This window comes from Alternaria atra (assembly GCF_907166805.1).
Source record: "Alternaria atra isolate CS162 genome assembly, contig: 22, whole genome shotgun sequence".
NCBI classification, from domain to species: Eukaryota; Fungi; Ascomycota; class Dothideomycetes; order Pleosporales; family Pleosporaceae; genus Alternaria; species Alternaria atra.
Genome location: NW_025091320.1, coordinates 295,703 through 316,513, shown reverse-complemented (window position 1 = coordinate 316,513; position 20,811 = coordinate 295,703). Strand labels below are relative to the sequence as shown.

Below are 20,811 nucleotides of genomic sequence, written 5' to 3'. Positions count from 1 at the left end.
AGGCTATGAAGCGCGAACGCTTGATGCGACCCACGGGGAGAAGCAGGGCCCTAATGCGCGCAGGCGCGATCGGGGACAGAGGGTCGACTGCCATCGCAACATCTGGAGACTGGAGACCCCACGGCCAAAAACAATATACTGAATCAAGAAGATAACGTTGTGCTGACGGGTGCTTGCATGATGCGTCGAATACAGTCGGACGGTGAAACGGCTGACGATCCTCAAAGCTTCGGCCCTCGTGGCGTGGCCCGAACGGAGCTAAGCCCCCTTCGATGTTGGCCCCTGCGCCAGCGCCTGCAACATCAAGTGCCACACGAAACACGACATCTCACCGACAACCCTTCGTCTCTCCCCAGGCTGCGCTGCAGTCTTTGATATGTTTCCTACGTTTTGCATAGCGTGAGCATATTCAGGAGTTTGTCTTTGGTTGCGCGGGAATCTTCCACGTCCGGGCTCGTTCTACTGGCTTCGCCACCGCCGCCTACTTCTTACCAGAACACTTGATCCAACCGGCGCATTTACATTACAACCTCAACCGCAAAGTCCGGACTTAGCTCACGTGGCATCGTCAGCGGGGTAGATAAAGGAGATCTTTCTGCCTCGAAGAATTCACACCCGGATTGAATCCAGTCTTACTTCGATCAGCTGCCAGGCCGTAGTAAAACCATCGCCACTGTGGCTTCAAATATTCAACGACATTCTGTTAGACATTCTCGGACAGTCTATCCAAAATGGCTGCGATTGATTTTGCGCGTCTGCGCAACCAAACGATGGCCGATGGCTTCGATAGCGAGGTCACAGTCAACACTCGGGCATTGATAGACAAGGTCCTAGCGCGTTACTCTAGCGAACATACGACATTGCGAGAATTGATACAAAATGCGGCAGATGCAAAAGCAGATCAAGTTGTCATCAAGTTCGAGACGGATCCATCTCTTACTGTTCCCACACCACAGGGTGCCGATGACCCTGTTCTACTAAAGCATATCATCCAACATCACACACTCAAGCGACTCGTTGTAAGCAACAATGGTCAGCCGTTTACAACCGCGGATTGGAGTCGATTAAAAAGCATTGCGGATGGAAACCCGGACGAAACGAAGATTGGTGCTTTCGGTGTCGGTTTCTACAGCGTTTTCGCCGACTGCGATGAGCCGTTTGTCGTTTCAGGGGACAGGACTATGGCCTTTTACTGGAAGGGTAACATGCTTTCCACCAAAGCCGCCCCTGTACCGGCCGAACACAATACGAGGGACACAATTTTCATGCTCGAATACCGGCAAGCAAACCCTGCATCACCGTCGTATAATCCATCGAAGCTTCCGAATTTACCAACTTTGTGTCAGTTCCTGGCAACCAGTCTTACGTTTGTTGGGTTACAAAGCATCGAGCTTCATGTTGATGATTACGTCGTCGCGTCGTTCACCAAGAAGATATCACCTCCAGAGAATGTCCGCGTGCCCAATGGACTAAAGACAGAGACCGAAGGCGGCTTGATGCGGGTGACAGATGTTACACAACAGCACTCTCAGATCGACGCAGCCTGGATGAACGTTATTGCCACCGCTCAGTTACCCCCGAAGAAAGCAGCAGACCTCGTACAGCAAGAAGTCCGCAACGCGGGTACTTCACTACGAAGCTTTTTCTCAAAATTCGCATCCGCACCGCCTCCGCCGCCCACAAAAGCTGTTAAAGCCGCGCCTGAGAAGGCCAATACCGCGGAAGAGATAGCGGGCGATTCAACAGGAACGATCTTCCTTCAAGTATGTACTGTGGTGGCAGCTACGAAAGTCTCGCGAAACTTTGCTGCGGAAATTGAGAGAGCAACCAAGAAATCACCACCCAAGACGACCAGAATCGCACTCTTGACATGTCCATATCAGGACCCATCAGCCACTCTGGCAACAGGCTCCGGTAGTTCAGCTGCGCTCGCCGACAAGATCTTCGCAGAAGTTCTCCCAACAAAATCTGGACGGATCTTCATCGGATTTCCTACTGCTCAGACGACGGGTTATCTTGCGCACATCTCTGCACCATCCCTCATTCCGACGGTGGAGCGCGAGAATGTGGATATGAATGCTCGCTACATTTCCACCTGGAATATCGAGCTCCTGCGCGTTGCAGGGTTGGCGTGTCGCATCACTTATGCAGCAGAGTTGGCAGCTTTACAAACCCAGTTTGGCAAGGAACCTCTGGAGACTTTGATCACGAAGACTGCGTATGTTTTCAAACAATACACCTCTAGATCATCACATCCATCCACAGCTCTCGGCGATAAGATTGACGAAGCGTTCTGGAACTGCTCCAAGGAGCGATCCATTGACATCCTTTCGACTAAGGGGTTCATGCCAAGTAAGCGCGTGCGCATGCCAGCAGAAACCTTGAGCTTCCTAGGAGAAGTTCCTATGGTTCCCCAGGAACTAGCAAATGGAGCGGTAGACTTTATGCTCAACCTACACAACCGCGGATTTATCACCGAGCTCACAATGCAGGATATCCGCCAAGGCCTGGAGTCACGGGCACTGAACGAGGATGAACTTTCTGAGTTTCTCAAGTGGTGTGGGTCTAAGCTGGAAAGCGGCGAGATCGATGTTCCCGGTTCACGTAGTCTGTTCGAAAACACGGTCGCCAATATCGATGTTCAGCCAGAGAAGAACTCCGGTAGAATCCTCGCCTTGGGCGACATCAGCACGTTCGTTAACCCAGCCCGCATTGGTGCGCACCTACCTCTTCCACCAGACACGATACCTTTCGCCTTCACCAGAGGTATGTCGATCAAGCAACTGCAACTTTTCGGTTGGGTGGAACTGTCAATGGTTCGTTGGCTTCGACACATGACGACACGGCCGCAGCTAGACGAATTCACCAAGGACGAGAACTTAGCCCTCTCCGTGCTGACACTGACCTCCAAGGTCTGGGAACAACTCGATGGAACGTCTAAGGAGACGGTCGTTAAGATTTTGACCCCTCACACGATCTTGCCGACAAAGATGGGCATGCGGCGACCAGCTGAGTCGTATTTTTCCACGGTGAAACTTTTCGACGATTTGCCGACTGTGACGCCATTTCCCGGCTCGAAGGAGAAATTCCTCCTAGCGCTTGGTGTACGAAAGACTATCGATCTTCCCATGGTATTTGATCGAATGCGCAGTCGCGACGCGCAGCAGTCTGAAAAGTCTGAAAAGCCGACCTGGAACCACGTTGACCTTATTCGTTACTTCGCATCCGTCATCAACGAGATTCCGGCGAAGGATCTCAATCGTCTACAACAGACAGCGTTCTTGCCAGGAAACGGTGCTGGGGTAAAGCCTGGCGAGCAGTTCAAAGCTTCAGACCTCTATGCTCCCGACCCGGCTATTGTAGCTCTAGGTCTGACTCAGATCAATCTGCCTTTCGAATTCAAGCCTACTACACGGGAAGGTGTACTACTTCTGCGTCTAGGACTACGACAATGGCCAGATTCCATCACCATCGCAAACGTACTCCATCGCGCCGGTCAGGCCAAAGATCTCCAGCTCTATACGCGTGCGATGGACTACTTCTTGACAAACTACTACAAGAACAACTACGCCGTAGAGCACCAGAAGTTCGCTGCCCTCACCCTTCCGATCCTGCCAACTGAACAGGCTCCTTTTCCGGCATTGGTCGGCCCCTTTCAATGCTATACCAACGAACATGCAGCTTGCCTGGGGTTTCCAATCTTACGAAGCGATCTTCGCGGTCATGCCGAGAAGCTAGCGGTTCAGCGTGATCCGAGCATAGGCCCATGTGTTCAGTATCTTATCAAAACACCACCCAAGACTAAGCTCGATGCAGAAATGCAGTTTGCTTACCTTGCTTCGCGTGGATCTGAGCTCGATCAGTACAAAGGGCTCATACAGAGCCTTTCGACTTCCAATATCGTACCGATCTTCAGGAAGTACTACCTCGATCCTACTTGCAGTGGTTTTGAGGATAGATCGAAAAATCAAACCGGCAAGACTGAGATGCGCATTCATCATTACGACCCACCCGAGCATGTCTTTGTTGGTCGTGATCAAGAGTATCGTGGTATCCTCGACTACGTTCACTATGGCGCGGAAGCCACAGTCTTTCTTCTCAAGGTCGGCGCGAAGCACGAGCCTACCACACATGATTTGGCGTATCTCCTCGCTAGAAATCCTGCTCGCTTCCTCAATACCATTGGCCAAGAGAAGTATCTTGACCTGCTTAGAAAGTTGGCTGAGCATGCTGCGAATCTATGGAAGGACAAGGAGTTGGTCAAAGCACTTGTGGCTTCAAGGCTACTTCTTGGCTACCGCGACATTAAAGAGGATACCAAAAAGGACGTCGAAGCTGGTGACGAAGAGATGGATGACCTTGATGAGGACAATGTCCATCGCGAATGGTCTCTCAACAAAGCCGGCGAGATCGTAATTATCGACAACGTCAACTATATGACAAGATTCCGCGACTATATCATCGCAGCCCCGCAGGAAGAGCTCCTCGAGGAGTTTTACGCCCGATTCGGTGTTCAGAAGGTTTCAGAGCTAGTTAAGACTGATCAACGTATCGGTACAGTGGCACGCGACCAGGCACCTGCCCAAGATCTTCGACGGGACATCCTAGAACGTGTGCGTCTCTTCCTCCACGAGTATGAACGCGATGCTTCATCGAAGGCTATCAGACACGACGCCAAGTGGCTGGGTTCCAATTTGACGGTCCAATGCGTGTCAGATATCTCCATCCGCTACTCACTGGCGGAGCGCAATGTTGCAACATCTTCACGGAAATCTGCCGTAATCATCAAGGTGCGTGGTACGGGATATGTGCTGAGTATCACACCAAAATACGATCTTTACGAGGTGTCAAGTGAACTAGTCAGGCTGCTAGTGTCGCGGCCGAAGCGTAACGATGCCATCGCGCTTGAGCGCATCTTGACTGAGCCATTACGCCGACTGCAGCAAAAGGGTATCAATGTAGAGCGTATCTTACGAAGGAAGGAGCATGAGGCACGTATCGCCAAACAGGCTGAACAAGAGCGTGAAGAAGAAGAGCAGCAGCGAGTTGCTGAACAAGCCAAGTCTGGTCATGTGAAGTCTGAGGATAAAGAAAACATGCCACCCGAGACGCCGGAGAAGGGTAAACATATGCCTGGTGCCTTTGGTAGTCCAGACACTGGCATGGAAATTGCCAATCGCGGCCGCCAACCAGAGGAAGAACAAGGCCTTATCAATAATTGGGCGAAGAAGCTTGGTTTCAAGAACGCGCCGAGTGCACCAAGCGGACCTTCGCGCGGTACAGACGGGCCCCAGATCAGCCGCGATATTCAGGCTACCAAGTCGAACATTCAAAATGCTATCAAGGAATGTCGACCTACTGGTATGGAGAACATCAACACCAAGCATCACCAAGACCCGACAGAGCTCGACCGTGGAGGTTACTGTAACGGCGAACAATGGGAGAATCTACATAAAGCCTTTTCTGTACCCTTCTCCGGTCGGCACGTGGACATTTACTACGGTCGTGACGAGACTGCGCCCCTCACCGATTTGCAGTCTCATCTGCAAGCATTCCTACCGCTCATCTTCGGACTCACGTCGATCTTTAGCGTTAACCCCGCCGCGGTAAACATTTTCCTTGACAAGAAGTCCAATACAGTAGCCTTCAACATGAACGGTAGTCTGTTCTTCAACCTTGCTTGGTTTATCGCTCTACATAGCGATGGGTGTCAAACTAAGGAAGGCAAGCTCAGAGCTTTGGACAGCTGGTTCTGCACCTACTGCCATGAGCTTGCACACAACCTTGTGGCTGACCACAACGCGCGTCATAGTTGGTACCAGCAGCAGATCATCATTGAGTATAGTCAGCAATATCGAGCTGCATTGGAGAATTTCACAAAGGGTCTTCTGATATAGACGGGGTGTTTTCAATTAGGTGGTCGTATGGATAGAGTGATAGACTTTGGCGTCTGAGCAGCATTGCATCATCATCATCATCTTTAGAGTTCTGGTCCAATCTGACCTCATTATTTATCCAGCCGTCCCAGTTACCATTCTTGATTTCACACTTCACCCTTCTCCCTTACACGATGATATGGCTACAGCGACAGCGCCGCGCTCCTGCCACTACACCGCAAGTGCCGCGTTTCGTTCACTCTAATCTCTCAGCAAACGGTGACCTCGAGCTTCGATGCCTCCCGCCCCACTTTATGTCTGATAGTACTACAAGTCCGGTCTCTTACCGCAGCCTTATCTCTAGATATAATGTCTCACAAACGCAGGTGATTACCGCTTGGGTAGCGCTTCACTTTTATTAGCGTACTTCCCAAACAGCGTAGACGTTTATGAACAACCCTTTGCTCCTTCCTCTCTTCTACCCTCCACTCTCTACTCATCTTTTCTCCTTATTTTCTCAATAATACCGACGTCAGGTAACTCAAAATGTCTCCATTTATCTCACTGGATTGTTACTGACATGAGAACAGCAAAAATGAAGTTTACCACTCTCTTCACCATCGCCGTTGGCTTCGCTGGCATCACCGTTGGCCAGCTCGAAACCACACTCACTTCCGCCGATTGCATCAACCTAGCATTCTGTACCACTGGCACACCCACCCGGTCCAATGTCTACACTTCCCCGACCACCGACTCAACAGATCTCACCCGCACCATCACCGAGCACCGTCGCCAAGTGCCCCCGAGTTCAGCTTGCACAACCATTACCAGCCGCAGCGACTATAGCAAATGGGCAACCCCCATCTCCACCCACATCCAATGCGGTCCTGACGAATCTAAACCCACCTGTTCTACGTCGTACGAGTGCGGTTGCAACTCCTCTGCATTCACCCGCGCAGCACACCCCGAGACACATCTCTGTTACCCTACGCCAAGAGCTCCACTCTCATCCCCAGACTTTGGCGGCGGTAGATCTCAGCGGTGAGTTGCCCGCGAGGCGAAACAGACGAGGGCGCCACATCAAACATGGACGAGGTCTAGCAAGCCGCCCGTCGCTGCTAGAGCTACATCTCAGGACTTCGGTGGTAGACGGTCTCAGCGTCGGGTTGCAAGGGAGGCTGAACCTACGCCCGAGGCTCGCCAAGCTAAACCTACGCCTTGTTCTCCGGGTCATGTTGCTAATCACTGCAAGAGCTTCGTTTCACCGCCACAAATTAAGCCTACGCATTCCTGCCCTCCTGGCTGGTTCGGTCCTGACTGTCCACCAAGGCCTTGGCCTCCGGCCAACGCAGTTATCACATCGAGGAGCGATCTTAAGGCACGTCAACAGCCCCATGAGACTTCTAGTCCAACTCCCACTGCAACTACTACTACTACTACTACTACTACTACTACTACTACTACTACACTACTACTACTACTACTACTACTACTACTACTTCTGTTTCCTACTGCCCACCGGGTACCTGTGGTCCGGCTTGTCGCTGGAGCCCTGGATGCAACAAGCTGTTTGGACGTGTCACTTCTCAAGACTTTGGTGGTGGAAGGAGTCAGAGGCGTGTTGCTAGGGAGGCTGAGGCTACTGCTGTGGCGGAGGTTGTACATAGTACACTTCTTACACTAAGGGCTTAGATGGCTTCGGCATCAGTGCGAGAGGCATGAGGATGTCTGCACCTTGATCAAAAATGAAGACATGAGGGTATTATACAGAGGGCTTGAAAAGCGATGGCTGAAGGCTGGGGCCGGACTAGTAGTCTTATCTCTAGTCTAGAATGCTAAAGCAGTCTCTTGCAACATGTGCCACTTGCAATGATGTCACTAGTCTGACTACTCCGCACACATCATCCGCACATATCATCTTGAACATGACAAAAACGAGTAATTCATGAATATGCAATGCAATTCGATGCGATACTAGACGACGCTATGCTAAACTGACAACAAAAGGGTATAATGCTTTTAACCAAACATTGGCCGTTACTCATAAACTCCTGATATCCACCCTCAATAACAAGATCAAGCCTTCCCAGACTCCAACTCCTTGGCTTCTCGCTTCTTCCGCCACACAGGACCCATCTTAATTTCCAGCAGCATAAGCGGCATCAACAGGCAACAGATGCCGCCCCAAAAGGTATACGTCCAGCCGTCGCCCCACGCACGCGCCTGGCGATCGATGATAGACACCAAGATGGCGGCCAGCGAACAGCGCACCAAGTTCGTACACGCCGTAGCGCCCGAGCTTCGCGATTGCAGAATATCAATATTCAGCGTCATGGTAGTGTTGAGAATACCGATCGACGTCCATCCCAGCATGACGCCGAGAATCAGCGGCACGGCGATATGTGCCTTTGACTGGATGGTCCAACCCCAGCCTATGACGCAGACGATGAAGAGGGAGAGGTAAAAGGGCATGATACGCAGCCTCGCATGTTCAATGGTGAACTTGTCACCACACCGCTCTTTCATGCTTGCGTACTGCCAGTCGAGCATCTTGCCCGTCATGGTAGATCCAAGAATCATACCAGCGCCAACGGGAAGATAGCAAAGTCCCAGCACCGTCTCCGACAAATCAGGGTAGATCTTTGCGAAAGCGGAGGAGATGGTGGCGGTAATGGTGTAATTAACAGCGTAGACGAGACCGGTAAAGGTGAGCAGGACGATGACATCAGGGTAACTGAAGAGAACGAATGGGTTTACAGAGTGCTTTGGCTTAGCGCGAGAATCCGGGTCGAAAGCTTCTTTGGTTGCTTTTTGGCCTACAATGGGCAGGATAGCGCGTTGTAAGCGAGGCACAGGGATACTGCCGTTTCCGGCAATGGAGCGCAGGGTCTCCGGCAGGAAAAGGGCGATGCACAGGAGGCACACGGCTACCATGATGACGATGGACCAGAAGATGGATCGCCACCCCAGTCCTTGTGACAAGGCGCCTCCGATGGCGGGTGCGATGCAAGGTGCGAGCATAGGACCGAGATTGAACATGCCGAAGTAGCCTCCTCTTTCTCTGCTCGTTGAAATGTCTCCGATGACACCTGCGCCAAGAGCGATGGTGCTGGCGCTACCTCCGGACTGGAAACAGCGTAGGAATAATAGAAGCCAGAAGTGATTCGTGGGACAGAGTGCTAGGCCGATGCTCGATGCGACGAGGATGCCTAGGCACACGAGGTAGACGAGGCGACGGCCATAGCGGTCACTGATGGGGCCCCATAGCATAGGGCTGATTCCTTGGAATACCAGGTACACGGTAACGGTTTGGTTGATGTCGTCTATTGACTTGCCGAATGCGCGGGCGAGTGTTGGTATGGCTGGGAAATAGATGTTTGCAGGCAGAGGGCTGTGATGATGTCAGGTACTATTCGTTTTACATGTCTTGGGATGAAAGGGAAGAAGCGTACCTATAGAAACCCGCGAGCGCTACCATGGCTACAATGAGCCATTTCTCCTTACTCGTATATATACTGTATGGTACTTCGACTTCACCTTTTACCGGCAGCTCAGGTGCTACAGCAGCCTCATCTACCGGTATAGGTTCCCGCTTCTCATCTGTGGCAGTAGCCATGACCAAAGACGTAGATTCCAAATAGACAAAATGGAGGAGAGCGAAGAAGGGACGACGACGATAGCCTCATGCAAGACTACGCCGCAGCGCCCAACGTCCATGATAAACAAGTCTACTCTCCCCGACACGCTACAATCACCGTCGGAGTATCAACCACCGCAAGCTGTGTGGTTGGACGCTGCCAACCCAATTCGGTCAAGATGATGGGGATAGACCGGCAGACCGGCGAGAAGTCGGCAAGCGCGTCTATAGTCAGGCCATTGCGCAGCGAGCATGCAGCCGAGAGAAACACATGCCCCCCAGTCACAGTCACCCACCTCCGTCATGTCGGAGTTTGGTCCTCGAGCTACGGCTGCACAAGTATAATACGCGGTTATTAAACGGCTAACATGTGGTTGTCGGCTTAGCAGAGGGCGAGGCGGGCCAGATCGCTGTGGGCCGTTGATTTTCATACTTGTCGGTGCCGACGGGTGCGCGCCTAAGCTCGCCGCGGGCAGCCAGACCACAAGTAGAAAGAAAAATTTCATCTTGATAGCACTAGAACGCCACTCGTGATGGAGTCATAACGACGATGTCGAGGGTGGAGCAAATGATTCAGGTATATAGGCCGCTTTCAGCAAGAGACTCCGGGACTGGGTTTATTATCGTCTAATCATACGACCCATCAGTTTGACACGCAATTCTTTCGCACTGCAAGCCATAGCTGTAGTAGCTGGATAATCCGGTGGGTCGTCAACGGTGCTGTACCAAATCCCCGGAATTTTACGAAGACCTGACAAACCTTACGCGCACAATATCTCGGGGTGGAGCGGCGAACAACCTCACAGAGCCAAGAGACCACGGAAAAGAGATGGCAGACATCCCCGAAGTAGGGGTAGGGAGCAGTACTAGGGCCAGCAGGGTTCCTTCGCAGGAAGACATCAAGCGGCCTAATCTATCGGTTGGGGAAGTGGGAGATGTGGGGAATAGCACCGATGTCACTGCAGGCAAGCAAGAACGAGTAAGAGGGTGGAGAGGGGTGCTGAGTTTTCTGGAAAAGAAAGGAGATGTTGAGCTTAGAGGATGTACGCCTGTGCCGTATGAGGATAGGAGAGAGACGCAGTATTCAAAGATCTTCACGCTTTGGTTTTGCATGAGTTGCAATCCCCTGCCGTAAGTGGTTGGATTGGAACGTGTCGCACCTTGCATGAGCATGACAGCTAACGGCTATGCAGTGTGACTTTCGGCATGGTGGGCACTATGTCATTTGCCTTGAGCCTTCGGGACGCGGCCCTGGTTATTCTGTTCTTCACTCTCGCTTCAACCGTGCCGGTGGCGTACATGTGTACATGGGGTCCGAAGACGGGTATGCGACAGCTTGTCCAGGCAAGGTTTTCCTTTGGGAAATACTTTGTCTCTCTCCTGATATTGCTCAACCTCGCTACTCTGACGGGATTCTGCGTCGTTGATAGTGTCATTGGCGGTATGGCATTGTCGGCGGTGCAAGATGGAGCGACTATCAACGCTACTGTTGGTATTGTCATCATTGCTATATTGTCGCTGGTCATATCTTTCTGTGGTTTTGGAGTATTGCATCACTATGAACGCTGGGCATGGATCCCAGCATTGGCGGCACTCGTCATTGCTGCAGGATGTGGAGGTAAGAGTCTCGGCCACCAGGTCGCAGCACCTGCTGCTACAGCATCACAAGTCCTCTCATTTGGAGGGCTGGTGGCTAGCTTCATGCTTCCATGGGCTGCACTTGCGAGTGACTTTTCAACGTACATGCATCCCAAGGCTCCTCCATTCCGGATCGCACTCTACACCTACACCGGCCTCGCTCTCCCGACAATACTCTTGATGACTCTCGGTGCGGCTATGGGCAGCGCTACACCAAACATTCCTTCATGGCAAGCTGGATACGATGTCAACGCAGCGAGTGGAGTGCTTGCAGCCATGCTTCACCCAGCTGGTGGCTTTGGTCGCTTCGTTACCGTTGTGCTGGCATTCAGCATGTTGGGCAACCTGTCGGCAACGATGTATAGCGTAACACTAAACCTGCAGATGCTCGTTCCCTGGCTCTTCCGCATCCCGCGCATCTTCTTCAGCATCGTCATCACTGGAATTGTGATTGGCGTCGCTGTCGAAGCCTCGAAAAGTTTCTTCCTCAACCTCGAGAACTTCATCGGAGTGATTGGATACTGGAGCGCTGCATTCATCGGCATCGCTCTGACCGAACACACGCTATTCCGACGAAGCAGCTTCATGGCTTACACCGAGGATGAAGAGGCGTGGGACGAGCCGAGCAAGCTTCCACCTGGTGTCGCGGCAATCGGCGCATTCCTGCTGTCGTTTGGCCTCATCATCCCGTGCATGGGACAGATTTGGTGGACAGGACCCATTGCGGAGACCACGGGCGACATCGGGCTGGAGGTAGCGGTTGTGCTGTCGGCGGTGCTCTATGTACCATTCAGGGTGGTAGAGAGGAGAATATCCGGGAGATGATGTTGAAGTAGCAAGACCCAATCATAAGCATTGTTGCCATGTTTGTTGTGTGCTGCATGATGATCTGAGATTGCACGTGTTGAAGGGTGGTGAAGGATTATCCGTATGCGACTAGTTCGGGGGAAGTTGTTGCCTCGGTTGTACCTCTTACCCCGGAAACGCTTGGGTGACGTTCACAAGCCAGCCGGAGCCGCAGCTCAAATGCGGAGACACATGCCATCAGAGGAGCCTTGGACGACGATTCCCTTTTGATACTGTTCCTTCCACAGTCCATCCTATCCTTTACCACCATCATCAGCTCGACGGCAGCTCTTGCCTCTCATTGCGACATCCGCCTGCGCCCCCCTCTTTCTCACCCGCGCTACCAGACTCTGCACTCGATCATGTCTCAGACACAGGAAAAGGCACAGGAGAAGCTTGCCGAGTCGACTTCCTCGGTACCCCAGAGCACGGCGGCTCAGCAGAGCGACAATGTCGCGCATGCGCTTGCCGGCGCTGGTGGAGGACTATTGTCCATGGCCCTGACGTATGCGCCATGGAGACAAATCGATGCGGGCTGCTAACAACCCCCCAGCTATCCGCTCATCACCCTCTCTACCCGCGCCCAAGTCGAATCAAAGCGTGCTCAGTCGTCGACGCTCAATGCAGCGCGCCGCATCATCAAGCGCGAGGGTGTCGCTGGACTCTATGCAGGTCTCGATTCGGCCCTCTTCGGCATCAGCGTTACGAACTTCGTATACTACTACTGTATGACACTTCCACCTCTGTGTGATACAACGACGGGACTGACAGCAGCAAGGGTACGAATGGACTCGCTCCTTCTTCGAAAAGGCTGCGCTCAAAGCCGGTCGCGCCTCGTCCAAGCTCACCACACTCGAATCCATGATGGCAGGCGCCCTCGCCGGTAGCGCAACCGTCCTCATGACAAACCCCATCTGGGTCGTCAACACGCGCATGACGACACGCAAGTCCGAAGCCTCCGACGAGTCGCTCCCAGGCGCGCCTACACCCGCACAGAAAGCGCCCTCGACTCTTGGCACCCTCTTCGCTCTCGTTCGTGATGAGGGCCCTGCGCGCTTGTTCGCCGGTGTCATGCCTGCGTTGGTCTTGGTCATCAACCCCATTCTCCAGTATACCGTGTTTGAGCAGCTCAAGCAGATGCTGGAGAAGAGGAGGCGTGTTACACCCAAGGATGCTTTCTACCTGGGTGCGCTGGGCAAGTTGTTGGCAACGAGCATTACGTACCCGTACATCACTGTGAAGAGCAGGATGCATGTTGCCGGTAGAGATGGACCCAGGGAGGACATGTTGACCACCTTCAGGCGCATCATCAGGGAGGAGGGATACAGTGGGCTGTATGGAGGTATGACAGCATTTTCAAGTACGGAGAGAAGATGTGTGCTAACCATTGATAGGTATTGGTCCCAAGGTCACCCAGAGTGTCATCACCGCTGCCTTCCTCTTCGCTTTCAAGGATGCCTTGTACGCATACACGATTCAGGCACGCAAGAAGCTTGCCATGCGTCGGGCTTAGAATCCATCTCCTAGCTGAACCGCGGTCGCAATGATATATCGGGTCAAGTCGCGACCCGTAAAACAAGGGCGATACCATGTAGGACGGCGGAACGTTGTGTTGAGCGTTGAGGTTGCATATGAGCACTGTATTCGCGTTCTGTGCAAAGGACACGAGCCTTTAAAATGTATATACCCAGAATCTCATGCGTCATTTGCTTTGGGTTGGGCTTTGCTTCCTACATCTTCATGTATAGCGAAGATGGTGAAAGGATGAGGCGGATGACATCCCGTGTCTCCGCTAGTCGCCTCCATCATGCTCACTTATCTACTTCCCGTGCTGCGGGGTACTTTAATCGAGAGGTCGGCAGTGTCCCCATTGCTTGACGTTACACATGTACCTGCAGCATCCATTCAAGCCAGGGCGTAGACATGACATGGGTTCGGTGTGTCTTTGTAGCGATGAGGAATACAAAATGGAGCGCCTTGTCGTTTTTCCACTGTCATTGTCGGCGTCTTTCGAGTTTCCTGTAGTTGTTGTGTCTTGTGAGATATGGGTTCTGAACCGTTTACACTGAGGTGGGGTATCTTGGGTATGCACACGACCACAACAGACACATGTACAAACGAACAAGAAGCTAATGAAGCAATAAGCGACCGGAGGCATAGCAACAAGTAACCAGCCGCCCCCTTCTTTCCCCAGCTGTCTCCTGTTTCGTCTTCACAAGTAGCTCCTCCCAACTAACACACTTCAGCATTCACAAAAGACCTCGTCATCCCCTCTGACACGCGGGATGCATCCGATATCCGCCACGTGGTCGCCGCAGCAGCCTCCTCTACATCCGCATCTCGCGCTGCCGAGTTCCTGAATTCGGTTGGCGCTCCAGACACGGCAAAAGCCTATGGTTCCTACAAAGAGCTCGTGGAGGATCCTGATGTGGATATCGTCTATGTAGCTACGCCGCACTCGCATCACTACCAACACGCGCGTTTAGCTCTGGAAGCGGGAAAAAATCTACTGATTGAGAAACCCATTACCGTCAACGCGAAACAATGCAACGAGCTGAGGCGATTGGCGAAGGAAAAGGGCAAGTTTATCATGGAAGCAGTATGGACGCGTTTCTTCCCCCTGACACTCGAGGTATGCTCCATCCTCCAAAGTGGACGGCTAGGAGAGATCAAGCGCGTCTTTGCCGATTTCAGTTTCTGGAACGACGTCGACGGGGAATTCGGGACGCAGCATCGGATGGTCAACCCGGAACTCGCGGGGGGCGCATTACTCGATTTGGGCATTTATAGTTTGACGTGGGTGTTTCTCGCGGCATATCATACGCAGTCTGGAGAGAGGAGAGAGGAACCTGTCGTGCAGTCGGCGGTGAGCAAGTACAAGACGGGCGTCGATGAGACGACGACTGTGCTTTGCCATTTCCCCACTACTGGCGCACATGCCGTGGCTACAACGAGTATTCTTGTTGCTACAACTCCGAATGCTGAACTTGCTAATCCTGGTGGAGACGCAGTACGGATTCAAGGGACCCTCGGTGACCTGACAGTGGACTATGCACCAAGACCTAGGACATACACGCTCACGCCTGCCGCTAATGAGAAGAGGGGAAAACCCGCGGATTTCGAGTACGAGGTTGTGGACAAGTACAAAGAGATACCTGGGGGTGGACACGGCATGTTCTGGGAGGCGGATGAGTGTGCGAGGTGTATTCGGGATGGAAAGATGGAGAGTGAGATTTGTGGGCTTGAGGAGACGGAGGTTATGATGAAGGTCATGGATCAAGTAAGGAAGCAAGGGGGTGTGGTGTATCTGGAAAGGATTGAGAGTTTGGAGTGGCCGCTTGAAGGGTTTGGCATATGAACAAAAAGATTGGTTGAGGACCAATTCACTAACGATATGATGCATAAATCCAAAACTAGCCTATACACGCTGTGCTATCTACAAATCAACCTTTTCACATACAAGAATTTTTCCTTACATCCATCTGAATCACAATTCCAATCCTACCCTAATCCAAGATACCAAACAGCAACAGGGGTATATAGCAGATCCGACCTCCCAAACCGACCCTTTACATGCGCCCAATATACACACAAAGAAAAGAAAAACTTCAACCCTCCCTACGCTACAAACGAAACGAAGTGTCTCCTATAAAACAGCCTCAAGAATCCTATCCTTGAGACTCTTGACCTCCTCCTCCTTCTCCCACAGTCGTCTTTGTGCATCCAGAAACTTGGTTTTCCAAGCCGCCGGCGAAGTCAACTGACTTGCTTCACCCCTTTCCCCGTCAACTTCTCCCTCAAGGCGTCTTGCCGCCTCTTCACTGCCTTCATCAGCTCTTATCTCAAGTCCCTTGACAACCCACTCTCCACTCAACCCCCCAAAATTTACCCCAAAGAAAACATCAAAAGTCTCCTTTACCCTCGCATCAACTGCATCCCCCTCCTCGTCCTCGTCATCAACAGGACTCTCATACCCATCCCCACCTACCCTGAACCTCACACACTCCACTCTCTTCACACCCCCCGTCGACCCGCCCATCCCGATACCAACAGCACTCGTCAGCCCCAGACAACTCGCTATAGCTATACCAAGAGCCTGGTCGCTCATCACCTTTGTCGGGGAAGAAGTATTCGATCCAGACACCGGTTTAGAATAGAGCGGTTGCAAGATAGCAGTAGCCAGTGTTTTCGCTTCGTTGCCTCTTAGGCGTTTGCGGCGTTTGGTTAGCGGGGCGCGTATCAGTTCCGCAGCTAGAGCTCTATTGAGTGTTTCTGGGGGGACTGCAGGGAGTGGCGACGAGGTCGAGATCTCTGCTGGTGAGGTCTGCGAGCGTGTTGGTGGTGGCGGCCTTGTTTGCGCCGGTGTCTCTGAAGGAGTAAGAGCGCCGTGGTAGGTTTGATGTGTCGGCCTATCCGGTTGTTTTTGATATAGGTTTTGTTGATGTTCATAAGGATGATTGGCGGGTGAGACTTGTGTTGAGGCGGCGCTTATGGGGGAGGGGCCTAGATTGGTGCCTGGGGAGGAGTTTTCTTCTCCATTTACGAGGACGGTTGGGGTGACTAGGCGGACTACTGGGTTGCCGACGTTTGGGGGGACTTGGAGACTTAGTCGTTGCTTTTGGGGCATGCCGCCTGTGAACTGCCCCTCCATCTTTGAGGGCGAGATGGCGGATGCTGGGGTGGGAGGGAATCGGAAGGAGTTTTCTGGTGCTGGAGGGTCGGAATGCGCACGCTCAACAATTGGTGTCAGATTGCCTGGAGTTCGATCGATGGGCGGTCCTTCTTTGGTCTTTGGGTTGGCTGGAAAGGTAGTGTACGGTCCATCTCGTATTGAGCGGTTTTGTGGAGGTCGACCACGCAACTTGCCAGTGGATGAGGTGTTGCTGGTTGACCATGCTGAGGACACCGCGGGGCCGTGACGTCTACGAGAGCGCGACCTTGCACTAGATGGCGTGACAGCAGACTGGGGCTCGTCGAAGAACGGGTACGCAGATTGTGGCGTTACAGCAGAGAGCGGATGAGGTGTTTGAGGTGTGTCTTGCGTGTTTAGTCGCCATCGTATATGCTGTCCAGACATTGGTGAATCTGAGTAGGGGGTCAAATTGCTCTGGCCTAGACGACTAGGTGCTGAAGCTGCAGTCATAGCTGAAGAAGGAGTGACAGTTGAGACTGAAGTCCATGGATCTTGCGGTGTAAGGAAGCCTCCGTGGATATTGTTGGGATGGGCGCTTGTAGGATACGCTGATTGGGGCTGCAGCACGTTGCCAAAAGGGATTGACGTGTCCAACTGTGGGCGCTTGCGAGCCGGTGTGCCTTCATCGAAGTCGATGTCATCATCTCCGTCATCGGCTTTGCGTCGTCCGCGCTTAGGTTTGAACTTGGGATCCAGGGCCCGGATAGCTAGATCCTCCTCCAAGGGCACACCATCGCGTCCTTCACTTGGGAAAGGATTATGGGGGTGGGGTATTTGCAGGAAGTATGGATGTTGCTTGCCCAGTAGATACTCAAAGAAGGCGTCGATGTGCATGGCGCGCATCCATCGCTGTTGAAGATTAGCAAAGCTCAGGAGAATGGTAGTTATGAGAAGTGGTATAGCCAATCGATAGTGGCTATGCCGCGACAAGAAAGACTGCGCGCCCCTCTGAATTGCAGAGGCCGTGATATGGACCGAGTCGTAAAGTACAGTTCATTTCAGGTACCTCACACACTGTGAGTGGCTCGGTTCGCATACTGCGCCAGATACCAACTAGATGGTCCCGATCACAATGAGGCGTTGGAGGCTTATATCGACTGCGCCGCACGACCCGGATGACATGCATGAACACACTGTTGGAACCAACTGCGCCAGAACGCGGAAGAAGAGGTGAACCAGTGTATTGGTAGGAAAACGATTCGGCGATTGCCGGACATAAGAAAAAAGTGACTGAAATGAAGTGCTCTTACCTTCAGCCTGACTGAGTACTGCTGCACCTTCTGCGTACTCTGCCCCTCGTCTGTGTTTGGCGGCTTGACTCCCAGATCTAGTGCCAATTGTGTCCATGTTTTGATTTCTTTCGCGTCAAACTTCCGTATCAGCTCGAAGAGAGTCCATGTGCTGAATGCATTTCCGTCGCTCTTTGGCGGTGTCCGAAACAGCTTGACTAGTTCGCTCGTGTCGATGGTGGTGGGGAAGTTGGGGTTGCAGTAGAGGATAAAGGTCGCGTAGGCGTCGTCGATGGTGTCGTCGGATACATCGCGCGATGGAGTGTCGCGGTCGGCAGGCTCGTAGTGGGATGCTGCCTGGCGCGGCTGGCTGGTGGGGGATATTTGGGAGAAGCGCGGCGAGGCATTTGCAGACGCTGGGGGAGTCTGGGAGCTGCGCATGTCGCCATAGAAGCCGTGGGAAAGGTGACCGGCATTGTCAGGCTGAAGTAGATGACTGGACTGGGCCTGATGGGGGACCGCCGACATGGGCGTGTGCACATTGCGGCTGGCACCTGTGCTCTGATCCAGTCCCGGATCAATTGCTGGTACACCACCACCACCACCACCACCACCACCACCCGGATGCCGAAACTGTGTGTAGGCCGGCCCGCTGCCAGGCGCCGAGTGTTCGTAGTGTTGGTGGGCGTTGGCTGTCAGGTGCAGACTGTGCTCCGTCTCTCCCTCGTCGCCAAAGTCGACTTGCATGGTTCTCCACGATGTGACGCTCTCTGCTGCTTCCTCGGCCCGTCAGCATGCCATGAGAGCCTGAGGATGAATCGCGACCGCGCTAACACCAATAACAGGCCATGGATATAGCCCGTAGTAGCCTGTAGAGAGTGCGCGACAGCCTGTCCAACGCCTGCGCTATAGCACGTCCTGAGGTTTGCTTCTTTTGGCCGCAAAGGGGAGTCTCTGGCAGCGGCTGCTGTCGCAACGGAGCCTGCGAGTCCAGCGCGAAGAGGTCCAACGATAGGATGCGATGCGCCCAGCGCCGTCGCGCGACTACACTCGTCGCGAGATGGGTATTACGTCGTTTGCGGTGGCAGCGCGCTATCAAGTCGCGTCGTCGAGGGTCCAGCAGGTGGTAATTTGCGGTCGTTCAGGTGTTATGGCGGGTCATGCCTGCCTGCTTTGGGGCATTTTGGTCAGTTATGACAGCTGAGCGGGTACCCCAGCATCGTCGCTTCTATTTTTGGATCATCTGAACGCACCACTTCTCACCACACCCCATGTCGCTGCACCATCATCACCCTTACTACCTTCATCCTGCACGCTGACTGGCTGCCTATTTATGCTCTACCATGAATATGCGACAAATGTGTTTCGAGTGGCAACCACTCCAAGCCTCTCTAGGACTACCTACTACCCTAACCGGTATGCGCCGGCCAAACCTCGCTCTAGGTATATTGCCACTACGTACGACAAGCACGCTCTTTGGGGCGAATATTCGTGTTGAAACTGCATCGAGTCCGAGAAGGTATCATGGGGCGAGCAAGAGGCAAGATATGGTATCGGCATAGCGCTTCTACCCTAAGCTACGAAGCGCCTCGAGGTTTGGAGCCAGCGGTCGCCTACTCAGCATACACCAGGCTGAATATCATTGAGACTAAAAAGGACTTTCGATGTCTATGTTCCAGCCAAGGACGGAGAGTAACCCTTGGCAAGGAGGCTCATTTCTTCCAAGTGATACCTATGTACTCTTTACCTTAAGGTACCATATTCCACGTGAACATTGGCAAACGTAAGATATAGCAAATATCTTTAGGATGCCTCACGGCTGGATAGGATCAGAGTAAATGTAGGCCCTAAGGTGCCTAGGTCGCAGCCGTAGCTGTGCTTCGTTTCGAGAGCGATGGCAAGCTTACAAGCCTTACACTCTAGATGCTTCTGCAGTCTCAACGCAAAATTCACAAACTGTATATTTGGAGCCCCTTCACCATTCCTGGTCGAACAAAGCCGTCTGATTTCGACTCTGAGGAACATCATGCATGCATGGGTTCACTGATGCTCGAGCTTTCAGCAATTCGGTTAGAGGTCAAGCCACACAAAGCACCAGGGGAGAGCATTTTTCACAACAATCATGCCTTTTCGCGATGCTGTCCGGAATTGATGTATTTCGAGCTATTCTCTCCATCACCAGATAAATGCAAAGACACTTCCTTGTGTGCAATTCTGCGCCATGACAAAGAGCTTCGCCGTTACCTGAAGCAATTAACAGTAAACATGCCCAATTTGAATGCGCATTCTACTCTATCGCCTCAGTTCAATTTCTGCATAGATGGGAACTATATGAATATGCTGGTAAACCTCCATCTGCCTTCATGTATTTTCAGTTCCTGACGGAATTTCAGACCGCAGTCTCCACACATCCGGCCATACATGCATTGCGCATTCTAAGCCTCCCCATTATCAGCTTTGGTGATGAGCCGAATTGGTTAGAAATGCCCTCAAATCAGCATGTTGCCCTCTGTCACATCCTTGTGCAAAACTTCAATTTCTTGGTTAGCCGAGGATCCGATTTGAGGGTCCTCACCTTCAAACCTAGCTATGAAGAGGATCGAGAGGATGTCAAGAGCTGGTTGACGATGCGAACGGCCATCAATGGCCTGAGTATCATTACGTTTGGGGTCGTGTCTCGGGCATCACAGGCACAAACATCATGGTTGCCCATCGTTCGAGTAAGATATTACTGTATTTCCCCGATATGGAGTTATTCCTCGGTTATGCCTAGCAAGATAGATACTAGTATGGAGATTCTGGAGTGCTAAAAGTCATCGGATTTAGTACTCGAGCATGAAGTTGCATTGTGGTCATGGTTGAACAGCTCAAATGAGGGAGTTCAATCCCAAG

General features: G+C 52.4%; 7 protein-coding genes across 7 annotated transcripts; 5 read left to right on the top strand and 2 right to left on the bottom strand.

The window, feature by feature from the left end:
* Positions 1–731: 731 nt before the first annotated feature.
* Positions 732–5,897, top strand: ALTATR162_LOCUS2867 (uncharacterized protein; the record flags this gene model as incomplete). Its single annotated transcript, XM_043310473.1, has 1 exon — positions 732–5,897. The coding sequence occupies one exon, from the start codon at positions 732–734 to the stop codon at positions 5,895–5,897; it is 5,166 nt and encodes a 1,721-aa protein (XP_043166408.1).
* Positions 5,898–6,471: 574 nt separating this feature from the next.
* ALTATR162_LOCUS2866 (uncharacterized protein) lies at positions 6,472–6,921 on the top strand (the record flags this gene model as incomplete). Its single annotated transcript, XM_043310472.1, has 1 exon — positions 6,472–6,921. One exon carries the CDS (start codon positions 6,472–6,474, stop codon positions 6,919–6,921), a length of 450 nt encoding a protein of 149 aa, XP_043166407.1.
* Positions 6,922–7,952: 1,031 nt separating this feature from the next.
* On the bottom strand, positions 7,953–9,492 carry ALTATR162_LOCUS2865 (uncharacterized protein; the record flags this gene model as incomplete). Its single annotated transcript, XM_043310471.1, has 2 exons — positions 7,953–9,267; positions 9,329–9,492. The coding sequence occupies 2 exons, from the start codon at positions 9,490–9,492 to the stop codon at positions 7,953–7,955; spliced, it is 1,479 nt and encodes a 492-aa protein (XP_043166406.1).
* A 1,239-nt stretch (positions 9,493–10,731) lies between these two features.
* Positions 10,732–11,976, top strand: ALTATR162_LOCUS2864 (uncharacterized protein; the record flags this gene model as incomplete). Its single annotated transcript, XM_043310470.1, has 1 exon — positions 10,732–11,976. The coding sequence occupies one exon, from the start codon at positions 10,732–10,734 to the stop codon at positions 11,974–11,976; it is 1,245 nt and encodes a 414-aa protein (XP_043166405.1).
* A 383-nt stretch (positions 11,977–12,359) lies between these two features.
* Positions 12,360–13,510, top strand: ALTATR162_LOCUS2863 (uncharacterized protein; the record flags this gene model as incomplete). The annotated part of the gene is made up of 4 exons (XM_043310469.1): positions 12,360–12,502; positions 12,551–12,723; positions 12,776–13,339; positions 13,392–13,510. The coding sequence occupies 4 exons, from the start codon at positions 12,360–12,362 to the stop codon at positions 13,508–13,510; spliced, it is 999 nt and encodes a 332-aa protein (XP_043166404.1).
* Positions 13,511–14,041: 531 nt separating this feature from the next.
* Positions 14,042–15,355, top strand: ALTATR162_LOCUS2862 (uncharacterized protein; the record flags this gene model as incomplete). Its single annotated transcript, XM_043310468.1, has 3 exons — positions 14,042–14,081; positions 14,143–14,193; positions 14,244–15,355. 3 exons carry the CDS (start codon positions 14,042–14,044, stop codon positions 15,353–15,355), a joined length of 1,203 nt encoding a protein of 400 aa, XP_043166403.1.
* A 901-nt stretch (positions 15,356–16,256) lies between these two features.
* Positions 16,257–18,666, bottom strand: ALTATR162_LOCUS2861 (uncharacterized protein; the record flags this gene model as incomplete). Its single annotated transcript, XM_043310467.1, has 3 exons — positions 16,257–16,406; positions 16,469–17,539; positions 17,941–18,666. 3 exons carry the CDS (start codon positions 18,664–18,666, stop codon positions 16,257–16,259), a joined length of 1,947 nt encoding a protein of 648 aa, XP_043166402.1.
* Between the last annotated feature and the right edge of the window lie 2,145 nt (positions 18,667–20,811).